Below are 20906 nucleotides of genomic sequence, written 5' to 3'. Positions count from 1 at the left end.
GTGTGTGTGTGTGTGTGTGTGTGTGTGTGTGTGTGTGTGTGTGTGTGAAAAGATTTTGGAATCAATAGATCAGTGAACAAGATAAGACCTTTATGAGGACCTAGGGTCCTGGAAGTGACCTCTCCTAGGCGGGGAGTGGGAGATTAGGTTTTATCTCTAAATATTATTGTTCTGTGGAAGAGAGGGTAGAGTTGACAGAAGCATAGCTATCCAGAGGCATCAGCCCCAGGGACAGCTTCAGAGCAACTTCAGAGCAGAGCCCCTTCAGCAGAGGAAAGACCATTCAGGGACCTCAAGACCTTTGGGGTCATCTCTTTCTTGGCCGCACCATGTGTTTTCCCAGCAGATATAATCTTGAAAATGCATTCCTGTACTCAAATTCTTGAGGATTTTCTTCAAACCAGTTCAAAATTTCAAATTCATTGGTAAGAGAATGGGAACTATTTCATAGGGTGGCTAGCAAACTAGATGACTGTCAAATACATCTGGGAAGCCTATTTCTTTGCAGAAAGGCCTATAATTTGTCTCCTGTGCAGTAACCAGATGACAAATGTTATGCATGCCCCCCCACACACACATACATACACAATCACACATTGTAAATCAAGCAAGACACACACACACACACACACACACACACACACACACAAACACACTAATACTCATTTTAAAGCAAGCAAGAAGACACACACACACACACCAGACAACAAAAACCTCACTTTACTGGAGGAACTATAAGTCATTTGCTCTGTCAATTTGCTAAAAATTCCAACAATGTATTCATAGCTGTTACTGGAGTCTCCAACTTTCTTAGCATTTCTATTTTAGGTTAGGAAACATATCTTTTTAAAAGTTTATCCAATAGCCAGTAAGTCCGCACATCCTGCAGCTGTCAGCAGGGCACACTGAAATGGAAAGGAACCCAGGAGAGGCTCTAGTGTTCCAGCTACCCAGGTACCACACCACAAGTACGTGAACCTGCTGGGGGATGACACCTAAGTAAAGCTCTTTCATGGCATTAGCGTGTTGCTTAGCAAGTCAACCCATATATCCTGGTTGTTCAGGTAGAAAAATGCAGTTCCGAAACGCCTCCTCCCCTCCTGCCCAGGAATTTTGGCTGAAAAGAGAGCTATGCTCAGTTTGGTGATGGCTTTATGGTACATAAACACCAGGTGCCAAATTCTTCCTTCTGTGATTCTCACATATAAAGCCCTTCTTATGCCAAGCCCAGTTGTCTTGCCAGCAGGAATGTCGACAAATAGGAAGCTGTGGCCTCAGAGCAAGACTTTGTTTGGAGGGTGTGTTCCCAGGTTCAGAGGAGTGATGCTTGTCTGGGCTCATCTCTGTGGGGTGGGGCTGGGTTAACTTGAGCACACCACAGGACCAGAGGCACATCTTAACTCTGCCTTCTATTGTTTCTCTCTGTCCTATCATGAGTTCTGAATCATGAGGAGATGAAGTGAGTTTATTTTGTTACTATGTGACCTTAGAAGCTAGGCAATAATGTTAGATATCTTAAGTTTTCCAGTTAAGACAGGTGGGAAGGAACAGAAAGCCATCTGTGTCCTTCTCTCAAACCAAGGTTTCTTGATCATTTGGGTAACTTTAATCCATAAGGTGAAAATATTTATTACAATGCATGTCTCATTGTGTGTGTGTGTTTGTGTTATTCATTTTTTCTTGTATTGATTTTCTCTTGTGAAACAGTATGTGACAAATACCTTGCTTCTAGAATAAGAGTAATGTGCATTTCCTAAACATGTAAATGTGTTGGGTGTTTTTGATTGTATATTCAAACTAGCTTCCACTCTGCTCTGCACCCGAAAAGGCTCACAGCGTACTGGAATGATGGCGTGAAGGAAGAAAATTAGATTTTAGGATAAAGGAGTATGATCGGAACAGGAGACAGAATATCCCTTAAAGAAATGGTTCGTGCTTTTAAAAGATGTCTTAAAACATGGAATCTGAGGGAGAAAACTCATAGACATACTCGGTGGAGAAAAAGAGAGCCAGGTGGTGTTTTCTTAGATAGTTTTCTCTTCGTAATTCCTTGTTTTCAGGACAGGAATCAAAAGGAGTGTGGTGTGTAGCTTGGACAGTGTGCATGGGCCTGTTATGAATGGGAAAGGGTGAACCAGGGATCGTGGATCAAAGAAACAGAATTGCAACTTTCTGAGACGCTCAGAAGCATCTAAAGAGGCTGCGACAAGAGCCTGTAAGAGGATTGGGGAGCAACGCAGGTATCTAAGAGGCCACCAGTCCACTGAGACAGTGTCTGGTCTCAAGGATGTTAGGACAAAATGGAATCACAGCGTCATAGGTGACATAATGAACACTTTGGGACATCTTTGCCACTCTGTGCAAAAGGAAGCTACCTCACTGGCTCTCTTCCACTTCTCTGGATCCCTGAGGATCTAGACAATAAAAGATACTACTGCCAGAAATGTTTAAAGCCTGGCCTTAATACTCATGCATGATGTCCAGAAGCTCCCATGCGGACTGTCATACCCAGTATAACTAGTTTCTCCTATGCTATATGGCAAATGCTTTTTCGCTTGCCATGCTCAAGAGAAAGGTGTTACCTCATTCTATTGTTAGCCCATCCTCAAACATGGCAAACCCAACATCTCGCTGCCTTCTCTCTTGCATTGCTCAGTTTGGGTTTGTTTGGCTTCCAAGATGGAACAAGCCAGCTAGCATGGCAACTGGGAGGTACCTGTGCTCCAGGAACGCTGGTGATTTCCAAAACATCAAGAGGCTGCTGAGTCCAGATGGGTCATGAGAGCATCGTTGAAGCAGTCCTGTTCCCCAGCACTGAACAATTTACAAAGCAATGCTATTCACAGAGAGCCACTTGACGGGTTCTACCAGCCCAAGATGAAGTACCAGCAACTCATTCTCCATTGTCTCAGAGGAGGAAGCCTTGAGGCGCATTTCCTTGCCACTGAGGCAAGCGTGTCTAGTTTATGGTAAGGTTATCCCGTTGTCAAATGCTCAAGAAGGTAAATGCTCAACCAAAGCTCGAGGCGAGGTAGTTTCCCAGCAATCTCGTTGTACTAGACAGCTCTCCCTTCCAGCTCTTTAGCCCAGGATAGACCAAGAGCTGAGGAAGAGCATGGCTGGGGCAAGGAGAAGCAAAGGCACCTCTCCTCTCAGGTCATGTGTCCTGTGTGGCTTCCAAGGGAGTGTGATGGTTATGTTTCTGCTATGAAGCTCGCGATTGTTTTTGACAAGCTGGAGAAATATGTCCCTAGGCATCCCCGTGGTAGTTGGATATATACTCTTCGTCTTTTCAATAAGTTGACAAAGTTCTGGCCAGGAAAGAAGGGAGATTAGTCATTCCAGAACTAGCCATTTGCCTCTTATAGTACCACCAGGTTCTTGACAACTTCTGCACATTGTCCTGCTTGCTTAAAACCCATTGTGTGACGTGACCTTCTTGTTTACCCTATCCATGGTGGTGTGAGAACCTACCCAGGTCAGTGCTGACACCTGTTTGCCTTCCTTGTACCTTTTCCAGGACTCCAGGTCCTCACTTGATTCTGGTCCTTGCCTTTGGCTCTCTCTGTGTTCCCTTGGTGGCTCTGGTTGAAGCTGGTGACATAGGATCCTTTGAGGAGACTGCTGAATGCCATGCTGGATTCACATGTGGGAAAGCCAGGGAAGCCTGGACTTGTCATCTCTATCTGTTAGGATCTCAGCCTTGAGGTGACTGGGTAGGACATGAGCAATGAGAAGTTGTGACTTTGTGTTCTTGTGGCATGGTCTCAGAAATTGCAACTCTTTGGACAATTCAGCCAACAGATAACTTATTCTGTGCCCGTTATGGAAATAGGGGACCACAAGGGAAGTAAGTCAGAGGAACACTTCCCTGGACATTAGAAAAATGGCGTCCAAGGTAAGAGATAGGAGGGGAGTCATTCTGAGAATGAAGAGCATCAGAAGAGAGAGGGTAGGAAGGTCGAATCTAGATACTCTGTGTGTTAGGAAAATGAATGAAGTAACACTGTCTCCCAAACAGCGCTAACTCTTCCCTTTACGTTCAAAGGAATCAAGTGTGGCTGTCCTCCTTGTGTACATGAGAAAATACTGTTGATCAGTTTTCAAACCGGATGTAGTTAGGCAGAGAGGGGGGCTGTGAGCTTGTGCAGGCCATGGTGTGGACGTGATGGTCTTCATATGTAGCGTGTGGTGGTTAGATGCCCGAGCTAGATGGAGGGTTTGAGCAGGAAGATGTGAACTTAGAAATAGGTTAGCCCATGAGGCTAACCATGGGCTTTTAATAGAAGTCATTCTGAGCTGTAGGCTTTGGAATGGGGAGGGGTATTAAGAATGGGTGAGGTTATGTCAGCTCATTGATAGTGGGATCTCTAGAGGTCTGGGAGGGATCTGAAGAATTGAAAACTGGAATGGCAACACGAAGCTGGAGGAACAGACTAGGCGATAAAGCCCTGAAGAACTAGTGGTTTAAAATAAACCCCAGCAAGATGGTGTTGGACTCATAAAAGCAAAACTCAAAGCATTGAGTGAGTTCGTGTGCTTTGGGGTGGACTGTGGCCAGGTCTGTGGACTAGCCCACTGTCCATCAAAAGGGACATTGTCAGCCACTGATAATGCATCTCTGTTTCTGTTGCATGCGAGCCTATGTTAAGTATTCCTCAGTCCAAGTGTGTGTCACCTCCTCCTTCTCAGCACTCCTGTCACCCTGTGAGCCACTGGCAGCAGTGAAAGGGACTGTTTTTTGTTTTTTGGTTTTATTTCTTTTTCATTTTCAAAGTGCTAACTGCACTTTGTGTAGATTTACTTGGCAAGTATGCTAAGAAAAGACCCTGCCCTTGTCACTGAAGCATCCAAAAAGGAGAAGACAAGATGGCTTCAAATAACTACCAATGTGTTCCAAGAGCCTTCATAGAGGGTGCACAGGCTGAGTGGAGAGCAGAGGAGGAAGGAAAGGATGCTACAGAGCCACTGTTATTGGTAACTGTGGTAATAAGCACAGTGGTAGTTATGGTTAGGGGTACGTAAATACCAAATGTAGTCAACATGGCATTAAGCACAGGGATTATATCATCTAATTTAATTCTTGCCAAAACCTTTATAGGGTAAGGCTGCTCCTGTTTCCAAAATGAGAAATTTAGAGCACACCAATACCACATCTGTGCCTAAGAACATACAGCACTTGCTTACTGAATAACTGTATATAGGACATGCCTACTGAGCACATGCTACGAACACAGGCACTGGCTCTTCTTAGAAGAATGCAGTTCTCTCTTGAAGTGGCAAGAAGCAGAGCAGGAGGTCAGAGGGAGGAAAAACGAGGCAGACAACAAGAAAGGGGTCTAAGGCTCTGCAGAGAAGGTAACACTGTCTGGATCTTGAGGAATGAGTTGACTACAGAGAATATGTGCAAAGGTGAAACTGGGCCCGACTCTTAGGAACCCTGTATACATGAATGGTACGGGGTGGGGGGGAGGGGATGGGGGTGGGGGCGGTTTTCTGGATGATACTGCAAAGGTTGGTGGAGGGTGTCTTGTGAATTGCTTGGAGACATATATAGAAGTTAGCAGACAGCCTACAGGAGTCCCTCCATGCCACATCGGAATCAACAGCTGTCTGGAAGGTTTTGAGCTCTGAGAGACCTTATCAGTGATTGGTGCATCTGATCATTTTTGATGGCTTTAGTCTGGTTTTTCTAATGCCTTCATGGCCCCAGGAATAGCATCCACTGACATTGGCTCAATTCTAATTCTAGAGTTCAGGTACAGTAGAGACTTTTTTCTCTTAACCCATGGTAATTATTTCAGTTTTTCTTGCTAATAACACCACAGGATGGGTAAGTGGTATCTTAAGGGGGAAAGGTCCTGCGTGTCTGTGTTCAAGGATGTATCTTGTTGACAGGATTCTGAGAAGGATCCCAGGGCCAGAGACAGATGTGGATTCTCTAGAGCCTCTGGTCTCTTTCCTTCTTATTAAACCACTAGGATTCAACCATGGGGTCCCATCCTGCATGGAATCACCTTGTGAGTCACCTTGTGAAAGGCTTGCCTCTAAATAGCACAGTGGGATTAAATTCTGCTTTGTATTCCTTCTCAAGGAGAATCAAATTCTAGGCCATGAACCCTTGGAGGCACACAAACTATATCCAAGCCATATGAACAATACCATATGAACATATTAAGTGGAAACCATGGAGATAATGGGGAGGAGGTGAGGGTGAGAGCAAACACAAAGACAGTTCTAGGTGGGTGAATCTGTAACGGAAGGCGCGGGACCTCTGGGAGACACCTGGAAACTTTCTCACAGTTAAGGGTGGCACCTGAGAAGATGTTTATTGTCTGGGGTATTTTACTATTGTATTAAATGAGTAGCTATAAACTGCACCCAGGAAGAGCTCTGGTACTCCACCCCTGTATTAGAGCAAATGACAGAAGTCTGTATATTGGAGGAGAGTGTGACCATTTAGGTGGGTGTGTTCTTGTGAATCATACAGACTCCAGACCGGAAAGGCCCCCAAGGGGACTGTCTACGTTTGGTTTTGTGCAAGGAGCCAAGGCCACTGAGGATTACATCAGCCATGATCAAGCTGTTTTTACTGTACCATCTTCCCCCAAGTCAGAGAGCAGCTACTTTTGCAAACACAGTCCTCTGACAAGGACACTGGTCTTTGAGATGAATCAATGGTGTCACCCCAGGCATTTTCAGGTATGAAGCTGGTGAAGGCATGGATCTGAAGGAATGATGTGACACACAGGCGGTGACTCTCAGGACACAAACCAGCATTACTTGACCACTCTGTCTGCCGTTCACTCAAGGAGCCCAAACAGGCTTGATGTTTTGCCACGTCCCTCTCCAAAAGGAAATATTCTCACTCCATGACATTTGCAACTGCACAGCTTCCTGCTTGTGAACTTGTTTATAGCTCTGAACCCCTGGATCTAGGCATTCTACTCAGTCTCTCCATGCCTTGCTTTCCTCATTTATGAAATGGAGATGCTCACATTGTCCACCTCTTAGCTGGCAGTCACCTTTGTATGGATTGTCTGACGTATAGTATTGTTGCCTAAGTGTCGGGCCATTATTAAAATGATTTCTATTCTTATTAGTCATGGGAAGAGCCATGAGAAGCTACTTTCCCCACCCTGAGCTTCATGTTACCTTACTCTAAGGAAAGCAACACAATTTTCCATCACTCACTGTGCTGGGATAGCGATGTTTCACATACGGTGGCAAGCCTATCATTAGATGGCTATCTCTGTTGCAGATTTAGAATGGTTGGGTTCTTGGAACTAAAATGGTGTGTCCAGATGTTACAGATCTGGCCTTGACCCTAACGATCCCATGCTCATGTCCACCTGCCCCCTGTACCTCATCCCTCTTAAAATTCTTCAGTAGCAAACACTTAGAAAATAAAGCTTAAACTTGCCTATCAAGGCTGGGGAATTTCACAGAACCTCATACTTTCCTCTCCCTTTCTGTGTCCTACCGAAGTTACCTGGTGAGCTTTGTTAGCATGCATTGTGCATCGTGGTCCATCTGACTCCACTAAGTGAGCAGGGAAGGAGAGAGGAGAGAGGGAGGGAGAGAGGGAAGGAGAAAGAGAGAGAGAGAGAGAGAGAGAGAGAGAGAGAGAGAGAGAGAGAGAGAGAGAGAGAGAGAGAGAGAGAGAGAAAATGATCCTACAGGGATGGACCCTGGTACCTTTCCCATCTTGTGATTCTTCTAATTCCTCTATACCTTCAACTGTAGAACAGCCTACCCTCTTAGCAAGACTGCCAACAAATACTGGCATAACAACTGACAGCACCAAAGAAAAACTCATGACCCATTCACTACACCTCCCAAAGCCCAATACCATCTAGAGGCAGAGAACTGCTGTTATTCTGTGGACGTCGTAGCTGTCTTTTGGAGGCACTTCATTGAGTATTTAGCTCTGAGAACTTCTGGAAGTCTTCATGACTTCCCCGGGCATCATTAAAATGCAGACAGCTCCAAGATTGCACAACTTGGCTTGTAAATGCTCATGAGGATGACCCTGGATCTTTATGAAGAAACTTGTAAAGTCTCCACACCTGGGCAGTTGGATAGAATGTAGATTTGAAGATAGCATTCTGGAATCTTGTGGGAATCTTCCTTGGTTGGAGTGTGCATGCTAACCTTTACTTTCATTTGTGGTCCACTTACTTCCCTTCATCCTTCATTACCACACCCTGAAATTATAGTTATTTTTTTTAAGAACACAGATGTACATTCTTGTACACTAAGTTGTTTTTTTGCGTATTGTGCTCCAAGCCCATGCATGCAGAAACAATTACCACTCTACCTCAGGCTCACTCAGCTTGGAATCAAGACTCATTACTTCCCTGGTTCTCATCCCATTCACACCCTGCATGCCACAGAACGCCAATGAACTGAAAGCAATGCATTTCAGGTCAAGAATGGAGGAAGATGTATGTCAAGGGTAGGCTGAGAAATGGTAGTCAAAGAGGAAAGTTTGGTAAAGACTGTTTATAGTCTATGAAGCTTCCATTTTTGATGGCTAAGAGTCAGCACCTTTATAGATCTTTTCCATCTGGCAGAATTTGGTAACTTTTGAAAGGTTCACTTCCATGAAAGCGTCTGGTTGTAGATAAAAACATTCAGTTTGTAAGCTAATGAATCACAGTCTCAAATGTCTGTTTTGGATATTTAATGACTTGTGAGGTGTAGCAGAAGAGACTCGCGGAGTGCCAGCACTAGAGAATTAATAGACTATGTGATCCTTGCCTCCCCTACCCCTGTATAATATTGACGCTATTGAGGAAGGGGTTGCTGAGTGATTTGTCTAGGTTACATGACACCAATGGGGTAGAGGGAGATTAGCATGGGAGAAACCTACTAACACTCAAACCTGTGCAATTTCAAAAGCATTATATGTATCTGATCATCTAAAACATGTGAGCCCACATATGACCCATGCCTTTGCCATGGAATAGATGTGGAAGTCCTCTTGCACTACCTCCTTCCTGACACAAGAATCCTGTTGTAGATACCCCTGACCACAGGTGACGGCCATTTGTCCTGGCTTACTCCAGACCTAGGGAGTTGGGTATTTTATGGACTATTTTATTTTGTCTTTGAATATGTCTACATATTAATAAAACTATTCGGACCTAATGTCAAATTTATATATTTTTTTAAGTATTGACAGATGGTGGCCAGAGGTCAGTAGCATCATAGGTGATGGTAACTTTTGTTCTCTTTCTTAAAATATAGGCAATGATCCTTGTAGGATCGCCCTAATGAATACTGATTTGCTTTATAAAGCATCTACCATAGTGTCTGCTTTAACATAGACACATGGGTTGTAGTTATTATTGACTTCTTAGCATCATGATTGCATGTCCTGCACTTATGCCCTCTGGAGCGATGCAGACTCTGTTTAATCCTGCAAATATTTGAAGGCATTTAGCATGGCCCTCTAGGTCTTCCCCTTTTCAGACTAAATATTCCCTGGTTCCTGGGCCATGCTCCATGAAATGCACTTTGAATGCATTCATTACTCTCCCTTCTGTTTGTCAATTCCTCCCTTAAAATGTGGTGGCCAAATGTGGTCAGCCCAACGTACCTTACAGTGGAATAATTACTTCCCCTGATCAGGACGTTTCATTTCTAAAACAACCTAGATTTATGTTAGCATTTTTGGAAGCCAGATCACACAGTTGGCTCGGGGAAAACGTGATTCTGCTTTCCAGAACATTAGCTATGTCTCCCAACTTTGTGTCAACTGCATATTTGACAAGCATGATTTTTATGTCTTCATCCAAACTGTTGATAAAGATGTCGAACAAGAAAGGCCAAAGGCAGAACTTCATTTGAGGCACGAACTTTTGTGAACTGACATCCACCCTTGTGCTCTCTGTTTGGCGACGTTGTTTCACTAGCTTCAAATCTACCCACCAGCGCTATCAAAAATAAATCAGCAAGATAACTCACTCCTTGTGTTTTTGAAATCGGATGTTGAATTTATCTGGATGTAGAATGCTATTGCTTTTACCAATACGGCAGATTTTGAATGCATAATTGGGACAATGTGAACTCAGAAAATCATTTCATGTTTAAATTCCTACATAATGCTGAAAGAAAACAGTCACCTCCACGTGTGAAATGAGGATGCTGTTGCCAGATCATTTCTTTTTCCAAAGTGTTTTAACATCACTCTCTGGGTCCAAGGGAAGTCAGCATGCAGTGTGTGTGTGTGTGTGTGTGTGTGTGTGTGTGTGTGTGTGTGTGAGTGTGTAGGAGAATTATGAAAGCATGAAAATATAATTCAGAAATTATTTTGTAGGACCTCAGAGAGAAACAGAGCTCTCTCAAAATTATTGGGGAAGATGTAGTGAGAGAGCCTTATTCCTAGATAATAATTATTTCTCTTTAATGATTCTCAGAGAAGGTTCTTACGCTTTGGCATCTTGGGCTGAAACTTCATTCTTTAATTTAACATGCTATGCTTTCAAATAAAAAAAAAAAAGAAGAAGTGAACCAAGTTTCTTGTGGTGCCTGGTTTGCGCGGCAAACATAAAGAAGGTTGTTACTCATTTCTAAGAAAGACCAGAAGCTAATCACTGAGCATCCTTGGTTGTTTTTCAAAGGCTTTCCTTTCCAGTCTTCTGTCTTAGTTCTGACCTTCTTTGGTTCTTCAGCTCATACTTGAGAACGCGTTCCTTAATGTCTAAACTTCTATTGTTGTTAACATGCTTTCAGATTTCTAGGTGAGCAGGTGAGATATAAGCACTCTCAAAGGCCAGGGAATAAAGGCAGAAGCTCCACAGTCTGAATAGCCTGGGAATACTGTCCTGTTCATGGACCCCCTCTGTGTTCATTACACACCTACCTGGGATGTGATGATGGAGTCACAGTGGAGAACAGATTTAGTTTCTACTCCGTGTGATTGCAGATGAGGGAAGAAATAGATAAAATTCATAAAATCAAGAACAGCTATAATCTCATGAAATCTCCTATAGAGGAAATGGTTCCCATCAATAGAGAGGTGTGGGAAATTTCCCATAGAACGAATAGTCTGAGAGGTGAAGGGCGAAGTCAGAACCTGAGAGCTTTGGCATCAAAATAAAAAAATATTGATTGCAGGGTGCAACATGGAGTAAGGTTAGAGTACAGGCAGGAGAATTCTAGAAAGATGGGAGGAGGCACTAAGAACCAGAGTGAAGAAGAGCGTAGATGAACTAGTTGGTAGGGAGATTCCCACAGCAGTCGGAGCTGTCACAAAGATGTCGGCATCTTTCAAAGCAAAGAAGCCATGCAGTGACTGGGGGTGGGGATGGTTACTGGGCACTGTGTGCAGTGAGATGGGTTATATATTTGGTGTAGTATATGACAAAGAGGAGAGAGAAGAGCCAATGAGAGTGAAGAAGGTCTCCCACTACGGCTGAGGTTCTCCATCTTCCTAATGCTGTGACCCTTGAATGCAGTTCCTCATGCTGTGAGGAACTTCAACCACATATTTGCTACTTCACAGCTGTAATTGTGCTACTGTTATGAGCTGTGATGTGAATATCTGATATTCGGGATATCTGATAGGTAACCCCAAAGGAGTCGTGACCCACAGATTGAGAACCTATCTCTGCGTGACAGGAAAGGAGATGACGGTAGTTAGGTATGAGCTGGTGGAACAAGGTATGGAAATAGAGAAAGAAGAGGGATGCTTGGGTTAAACTGGATGGATTTGAAACGGCATCTGCAAGTGATAGAAAAGTGTCCTGGGAAACTTGAGACACCTTGCATTTTTATATTCTTCTCTGTGCTTACAAAGATGTGAGTCTAATCATCAGATCGTACAGCTTAAGTGACAATGGAGACAGCACAATGACAAGAATTCCAAAGAAGAGTCAGAATTCTTCTAGGCTTTGGACATAGTGTTGAAATATGGGTGATTTTAATACGGAGAATGTTTGAGTGTCTTTGGGGAGATGAGCAATACAGAATATAACCCGCACAGTGGTCTCGACCTGAGGCTGTAAGGATGCTAACGTTCACCTATGAGAGGAACAACATATGATGTTTATTTTCGTCATTGTTTTGATGACTTTTGAAGCTTTAGATCCCATAAAGGAAAATGTAGCAAACCCCTGCCCGCAGAGCCACTCGTCTCTACACACCATTTCCCTCCTTCTCCATTTGCCTAGCCACAGAATTTCCTCATGCCAGAAAAAACCTTCCAGTGTGCGAGAGGAGCTGTCCGGTCATATGTATATATGTTTGAGCCTTTGGGACCCTGTGATGACATAGTCAACTCTCAGTCTAAGCCAGGTGCCCGTTTTCCATCTGGACTCCTTACAAATTGTGTGGTCAGGGCTCAGAAATCAGAAACCCTGGAAAGGTGCCACATGATGGGTGCAGCCTCCCCCAGTACCTCACATGTTAGCACCATCATTTAACACATAGTGCAGGAAATCCTGCTCTTTGCAGAAGAAATTCAAAGGGTCACTTCATCATTTCTCCTATGGTTTCTTTTCCCCTTGGTAACACCAATGTGTGCACAGATATATACTTTTTGTCTTCAAGTGAATTGCAAGTGACACTCCATTTCTTCCCCCGCATCTTCAACCTATTGTCCAATTGACCTCTGGAAGTCCCCTGTCTTTCTAGGCTGATTGACATGGCACCTGCCTGCACAGGGTTCTGCTGCAGACTCTTGCCTGCTGCCTTGACGGCCATGCCCTTTCCGTTCCTATGCCAGATTCTGACTTGGTCACATTTCAGCCCTCATGCCTCAACCAGTCCTCTTCAGCCTTGCTGTGCATTCCATCTTGTCCCATTGCCTTGCTTTTCTACCTAGTATAGTTATTTAATGTATTTTTTTTATTTTAGCTTTTTTCGAACGCCATAGTGTCCATCAGAATCATCAGAAATCCATGCATGACAGTAGCCTGTTGTGTGACTCAGAAATTGCTTCTCTACTTCATCTGGGCAATGGTGTTTGTTGAAGGGCTACCCTGTTCCACCTACCAGCATTCCACAGGCTAGAGGACCAACACGCTGTTCTGTTTTCCAGTATTCACGTGGTTGTCAGGGGGTGATTTTGTGAAGACACAGACATCTGTTGTGTTATACTTGACATCGGACTCCCGGGGCCCCAATTTGAGCTATTAGAACCATCATATTTTAGAACCTATGTTAGAACCTACACATGTTACACGTTGTTTAGCACCGTGATTATGATCTAGAAAATTATGGGATGCCTGGGAAGGACGGTATGTAGTTGTAGTGTTGTAGTACAGAGAGCCAGGAATCAACCTGGTGTGATGCACACACAGAACAAGATGAACAAAATCCACAAGTTCACAGCATCCCGTACTGCCATTCTCTGGTGCAGTGTGTATCACCCAGTCGGATGAGGTATACACTAACCCTTTTCGCCCTCCACCACATGAGCCTTCCCTCAGGGTAGCTGGTGGCAGTATGTTCAGCAGATATCAAGGCATTTTTAGGTATGCTTTACTCTTTGGGTAAGTAATCATTTTGTATCTCCTCTTAGCTGTTCGAGTATAACAAGACCAATGACCCCATGCCTTGCTAGAAGCTCTAATTCTGTTTAGGCTACATGATCAGATTTCCAGCTTTGGCCTTGGAGGGCTGGGGAGTAGATGAAACGTTGGTTCCTTCTGACCTTTCTCTTCTTGTCTTCTCCGGGCAGAATATCTCCATGCATAATGCAGTTGGTGGGACCATGACGGGGCCTGGATCTCACCAGCTCGGCAGCACCCGGATGCCCAACCACGACACCAGTGTTGTGATTCAGCAAGCCATGCCTTCGCCCCAGTCCAGCTCAGTCATCACGCAGGCTCCCTCCACCAACCGCCAGATCGGGTAAGGAGACTTCCTCTTTGTTTCTGGAAGAGCTCAGGCAACCGTTTGTATATTCTCTCTGATTCTGGTACTTGGATTTGTTGCTTTTCCTGTCTAATACGATGCTTCCGAGAGGCTGGAGTGATGCTTTTGAGGAGAGAAGGAGTCTCCATTTGCTCAGAGCTATTTTGATCCTAGATATCCTAGATATTGAGGACAAAAGCTCTTCATTATGTGACCTTATTTCTTCAAATAAGATTTGTGAATGGCAGACAAAAATAGTGGTGTTATGCAGACCACAGAAGACTGCCCAGGACAAAAGTTTGGTGGCAACAGCCCAGGCTCCTTCTTGCAGTGGGCCCTGTCCACAAAACCCTTCCTAGGAGTTATGCAGCTGCTTGGCTGGGCCACTAGTATATTCCACAACTGCATTCCTTTCTGGTCTTTCTTTCTGGCCTCTTTTTCTTGTTATTTCTTTCTTATCAGCCCTTCCAGGCCTCTCCATTGGTTCATGCTTATTTCTGGAACAGACAAACCAGCGTAAGCAGGGCCCTCCCCTCTCATTTATGGAATAAGGCAATATTGAGACCTTGAGGGAAACCGATAGAAGTAGCTTGATATCCATATCATGTACTGGAAATTGTTCTCACTTCTTTACATCCTATGACTGGTCCATCCCTTGGTGCAGAGTGTGGTCTGACCATCAGCAATGTGGGCATTGCCCAACAGCTTCTTAGAAATGCAGAATCCCTAACCTCCCCACTTCCTTATCTCCAGAATGAGGGTGGAGTTTCTTCTTTACAAACTCTAAAGAAAGGCACTGGTTTTTTAAGCATACACTACTGGGCATAGAGAATTGGCTGCCCCTGAAACCAGAAGGGGAACTTGTGGTGGTCCATACACACATCTGAATGTAATCTGAATTCTCAGGCGACTACTAGCTGTGGTGACTTAAGACAAATTCAGATGCTTCCTTACAATTTTTCCTTGAGTTTTTTTCCCTGAGAGCCACAGTGGGCACAAGACAAAGCCTTGGCTCACTCCTTGAGTGCTCCGGAGTAGGGTACTGTGTCCCAGACTTCTCAATTAGATGTCTCAGGGGGATACCTAATGACACAAGAGCTGCAGGTAATGATCCCTCTGTTTGTCAGTGGCCTGTTTGGTGGCTCACCAAAACACAGACAGTGTGTGTGTGGATGTCCAGGGGCTTGCTTTTGCTTTAAAAAGCAGATATCACTCTAGCCAAGTACCTCCGTGAAAGGCTTCTTCTCAAGCAACTTGGAAAGCAAGTATTGCCACTATCTCTAAACTGCAATGTCCTTGAAGGGTAACGTGGCTTCATTAAAGATGGTGTCTGCATCTCGGGGGGACTCCTTTTCTCTTGGGCCCTGACTGCAGGCAGACAATTCACAGCTGGACCGGCTAATTATGATTATTTTATTTTTCTTTCAAGGGGGGGAAAAGCATAAAATGTGCTGGAGTTTACTAGCAATTTTACAGCATTCCTTCTCCCCTGCAGCCCTGGCCTGCCCCTTGTACCCTTGCCCACAGCCCTCTCTGAGGCCTTAGTGTTCCCCATTGTTAACGCAGCACTGAGTTTTATGAAGCAATCCTTTTAAGGCTAGCACTAAATTTTAAGATGGGTGTTGACTCTGTCAATAATTTATCCAGCTGGCCCCAGACTGTACATTTTGGGTGACATTTGTAGGCTGTGTCACTCTGCCATTCTTTTTGCTTCTTGGGGGCGTTGTGTGTCTCTCCTGATGTGTTCTAGGAGATAATTGTTACTTTTAGGACTCTGTCTCGTTGCCCAGCTTGAGGGAGGCTATTTCTTTTCTCCAGATCCTTTCCTGTCGTGCTTACTATGTTGATTCAAAACCCCCACATCCTGTCAGTCCTGGGCTTCTTCTCCATGTGTTCCATACAAAGGCTAGCCTAGATGATCTCGGGGCTCAGCAAGACCCAACCCTGCCCTTCTCACCAGTGGATTGAGTAGGGAACCCTAGGTGGTAACATTTGGGGATGGTTGGCTCTTTTATTTCCCTCAGCTAAGAGGAAATGAGTGCTCATTTTAAAATACGAGTTCCCCTGGGAGACATCTGCAAATGAGCATTTGAAATTGCAGATAGCTTTTTAAAATTTCTAGTGTGTGTGTGTGTGTGTGTGTGTGTGTGTTCGATGCATGTGTACATGCACACACATGTGAACATGCATGAGCATACAGAACCATATTGTAGTAATATTCTGATTTTTATCACAGCCTCAAATATTTAAGTGTCAAAATCTGGCCAAGCCACCTGCAAATGTTTGTCATGGCCATTGGCCAACAAAAACAGCACACAGCAATGAAAGTCTTCATTCAGGCTCAGTGCTGAAGCTGCATCCAGCCAGAGAGACTGGGACCCACCTGTGCCCACGCACGGCACTCTTGTGCTGTGGCCAGTGGGTGTGTCCTCAAGTGGACTGTGAGGAGGAGACAGGGCTGCCTGCCTCTCCTCCCTGTCTCTTCTTCCCTTTCACTGGCGCTTCGATCCTGCAGCCAACTCTCTCTCTCTCTCTCTCTCTCTCTCTCTCTCTCTCTCTCTCTCTCTCCCTCCCTCCCTCCCTCCCTCCCTCCCTCCCTCCCCTTTTCATGCTGTAAAGCTTAAGCTTAGAGTCTTGGCATAAAGGTTTGCAAACTGGAAGTGATGTCAGTTATCAGTGAAGCCTTCCAGGACATAGGGTACATGTCCTTGTAGGCATCTAATTTTCATACATGGGTGAGGAGGGCAGACCCTCAGACAAAGCAGACCAAAACAAGTGGAAATACAAAAACCTGAAGAAATATTCAGTATGTGGACAAGCAGCAGATTCCACTTCTATTCTATTCCATGGCGACCCCTGCGACGCCCTCTGCTCAATTCTGTAAAAGTAGTGCTATTATCTCAAGAGAAACTGGAGGGAAGTATAAATACCCCAAACTGCACTTGGGTGGTTAGGCAGGCTAGAAAAACACAGGGCTCTGGCGAATGTGGGCGTCGTCTCCAAACCGGTGACTGCTTGCGCTCAGTAAAACTGGCAGATGCCCTGTTAGGAAGAGGCTTTGGCTGATGGATGGGATCGTTTTAGGAGATAAGTTTCCCAGATGGGGTTAAAAACAAATGAGCTATGGGTTGTGGAGAGGCAAGAGAGGCAGAAAACAAACATGTGTTAACTAGAGATGAAATCGATTGAGCCTTGAACCAACTATGTGCCACATTCCAAACAGTATCTCTACCCCAGTCATTTTTATTAGATATCATATAACACGCTCATTAACTCAGGATCAAGTCAGCAAAGCCTGGGAAAGACGGTCCATGAGCAGGTAATGGTAATGGAAATCCCACACACCTCTCAGTGTCTCTCTTAACCCGAGGCGTTTCTCGAGGAGCCCGTGGTTAGTGGAGGAGCTAGATGGTGACCCTAATAGAGCCAATCATTCTCAGAGAAGTCTGTTTCCTCTGTGAGGTGCTAGGTGACGCATGCCCAGTCCTTCCTCGGGAGGGTGATGTAGATGATAAGGACACAGATTTCTTCAACCATGATGTACAGTGGAAGGTTCTGACAGGTTGTTGGAGGCACTGTTGACCTATTGACCTATTCTCTGGATTTTCTCCTCGCTTTTTAATTCTCTGTCTACTGGGTAAACGCATGCTCATATTTGAGGAAGCCTCCGCAATGATTGCTTATAATGAGATTTTTATGCATTTAGCATAGAACGTACAAATGCGAAACATTTTGGTTGTGTTAATTAGCCAGCTGTACTAGGGAAGTGGGCAATAAGCTTCAACAGAGTACATATATGAAGCTGCCTAGGTAGTAAATCCCTCCCCGATTTCACTCAAATTCTAGTCCGTGGGGTACAAATGTTTACATCATGCATAGCGAGTGGGTGTTGGGTCATAAACTCTACTTACACGGAGCTGAGGCTAGGCAGTTCTATTTCCCAGTAATAAACTGTACAATGTGTTGGGAAACGAACTTGTTTTCTATAAGAAGGCACTGTTACGTAGGTTCTACATCTTCACCCCCGGCCCATGCTGCGTTCTAGTGCTTCCTTGCAATCCCTTAATGCTATGTCATGGACAGTGTCCAATGATGGTCCCTTGGGCATACCGAGGAAAACCAACAAAAACAAACCATTAAAAAATAAAAACTGAAAGTAAAGCTTATGTGACAAAACACTGCAGCTTTCTCTAAGGAGGAGAACAAGGAGGCTCTGCTGTATGGATTGCCAGTGTCACTTGGAGTGCCGTCAGATGGGGACGTTGAGAGGCAAGGGGTTCCTAACACTATTCCTTTGGGAAATAGAAACAAGGAGAGGTTGAGAAGTGTTGCGATCACAGACAGGAAGTTTAAAAATCAGGATGATACGAAATAATAATACGACACTTTACAGTTAAAAATGTGCTTACAAATTCTGTGTTTGATATCATTATTAAGTTTTCTTAAATGCCTCAACCAGAGCCTAGCCGTGACTGTCACTGTCCACCGTAGGCTAAAGTTGGGGATATCCTGGCCAGTTCCTTCCTGTTGGAGGCAGTGGGAGTAGATTTCAGGTTGCCCTGTAACTCCAGCCCTCAACCAGAACAACTTGAAGCCCCCTTTGAGTAATTCAGACCAGAATCCATTATTTCCTGCTTTGTGTTTTGCCGAATATCACGGCTATGAGCATAGCTTTATTGTTTAAAAATTGCAAGATCTTTCACAGCCCCAAGAACATTTATGAGGGCCCTTCAGGGGGATTGCTTTCTGAGAGGGTTGACAGACTTAACCATATGGCTTCCGTTAAATCCCAGGCAGAGCCTTGAGAAATTACCTCTGACAAGGGGGCCGGCAGCCTTCCACTCATAGCGTTTTTTTTTTTTTTCTTATGTGTGGAACAAAACTTTAAGTACTGATACTTGAGGAAATAGAATGTTTCTGAACAGTCAAAGGTTGTAACACCACAGAGTATTATAGGCGGATGAAGGGGTGTAGCTGGAAGACATGAGCATACGGCTCAGTGTCTCAAAGTCCAGAAAAGCTGCCCTTGCTCTCTCTTGTCTCCAAATTGGGCTGTGGCCTCTAACACCTCAGCGATCATGGTGTGTTTGTGTTTCAGCTCCTCATCTGGAACACAGCAGGGCTGGTCTGCTTGGCAGAGAAAACTGTAGATCCTTCAGGGTGTTCAACTCGTTGTTAGAAAAAAGTCTTGGTCGGGACGCTAACAGTGAGGATAGGGGTGCTGGTGTGTATCTGATACTTAAATGGGAGCACTCTGAGGTAGCTCTGGATGCTGTTTTCTGTCATTCTCCAGTGGCTTGAGAGGTAGCCATCTGCTCCACTCCATCCATGTTTTATTGCCCAGGCAGAAAAATAACATGTCCTAAGTCAACAGCCAGTGATGTACAGAGTTGTCTTGTTGAATCCCAAAGCTCCCGTTGCCTCTTGGCACGAAAGACACGTGGTTATATCTGAAATAAGAGAATCATCCACATGCAGGAGCTGGCTGAGGCTCAGTCTGGTCACCCGTGTAAGAGTATGTGTTCATCTACCTACTGGGTGGTCCAGAGCAGGCAGAGATGAACGTTTGGAGCTGAGAGCAGCTGCTTCCTTCCGTTGGGAGAATCTAAGGGACAGAGACCCAAGAATGTTTGAAGTATTTGGAAGCAGAGTGGACTCTTGTCTTGGAGACTCGCTGAGTCAAACACATCATATTCAGGAAGATTGAAGTCACTGCATTGAAGGCTCTGACACTTGGTTGCTCGGCTCTGGCCTTCCTGGCTTGAAGGAAAACCACTGTTCCCTACAGTGAAGTGAAGCCTCCAGCTTAGATTCTGATTTATGCACCTGAAAAGCATAAGCCTATCTTCCAAGTTTCCAGTTAAGTGCCTCCACATTCACTCACCTCTGAAGTAGACACAGGTGAGGCTTAGCTGCAGAGAAAGTAGCCAGGGACCATTTTGTGCCTACAGTAAACTCAAACAGGCTGCTGTGTGAGAGGCCTATTTGAAAGATTTACAGGGAAACAGTTTGTCCGTCCCAGTGACGTTAGGTAGTGTGTGTGTGTGGGGGGGGGGGGTCATGGGAAAGTTAAGAGCTACGTGTTCTGAGGGTGTAAGGTCCACACAATCTACTATCTGCCATGTAAGGGTTTGCTCCAGATCTCAGTTTCCCTGGACCGGACCGTGTCCCTCCATCTGCACAAGAAGGAAGTTAAACACATAGTTAAGAAAGTCAGTCCCTGCTCCAAATTACATACACAATGTCTCTCTTTCCTGTCCCAAATTTATTATGATTATTATGATTTTAGTTTGCTTTCCAGAAGCTGCATTTGGTGAGAGCTGTAGACTATTTGAACTCCAGGATATGTCCATATGTTGCAGAGAGCGTGACCAGAATAGAATCCAGGAACAAGTGGGAAGCATAAGTCCACAGAGTAAACAGGCCTTGTTTGGAAAGTCAGGGAGTCCTGCCTCTGACTCCACTGCTGGCTGGATAGCCCCAACCTCTTCTCTGTTCCCATAGCCACTCATTAATTCCACACGCAATTCTAGTATGTGGGAATCACTGCACCCACTTTACAGTTGAGCAAAGTGGAGCTCACTTACCTTGGGTTATCCTATGCATGAGCTGAAGCGGAGATAAAGCTGGACCACCTACTTTAGCCTTCCCCATTCCTCACCTGGGAAAGGATGGGACTCACCAGAAAAATCCCAGCTCCTTTCCTAGAACTAAGGGTAATAGTGTTCATAACTAATTTAATTGTAAAGGTGAGATGGTTGGCCACTCAGTGCTGCATCCACTGATGCACGGGCTTTCCTCTTGGACCCCATTAGTTGCTTTTCTCCTGTTTTTGACAAGGGCAACTTAAAGAGGGTGTTTGACAAAAATGTTGTAGTCCATTAGGTGGGGGTGGTGGTCATGGTGGCAGAAACCTGAGACAGCTTGTCACATTGTACCTACCCACAGTCAGGACGCAAAGAGAGAGAAAAACAAATGCTCATGATTCTCTCTCTCTCTCTCTCTCTCTCTCTCTCTCTCTCTCTCTCTCTCTCTCTCTC

General features: G+C 44.7%; 1 protein-coding gene across 1 annotated transcript in view; it reads left to right on the top strand.

Moving 5' to 3' along the window:
• Window positions 1-20906, top strand: part of Creb5 (cAMP responsive element binding protein 5) — a 312012-nt gene that overhangs the window by 59092 nt on the left and 232014 nt on the right. Inside the window, exon 4 of the mRNA XM_028758378.1 lies at window positions 13691-13863. Within this exon, the coding sequence (XP_028614211.1) occupies window positions 13691-13863 (173 nt within the window). The remainder of the gene's footprint in view (window positions 1-13690; window positions 13864-20906) is intronic.

This window comes from Grammomys surdaster, unplaced genomic scaffold, assembly GCF_004785775.1.
Source record: "Grammomys surdaster isolate TR1022 unplaced genomic scaffold, NIH_TR_1.0 126197, whole genome shotgun sequence".
In the NCBI taxonomy this organism is placed as follows: domain Eukaryota; kingdom Metazoa; phylum Chordata; class Mammalia; order Rodentia; family Muridae; genus Grammomys; species Grammomys surdaster.
This window is presented reverse-complemented; position numbering and strand designations above follow the sequence as displayed.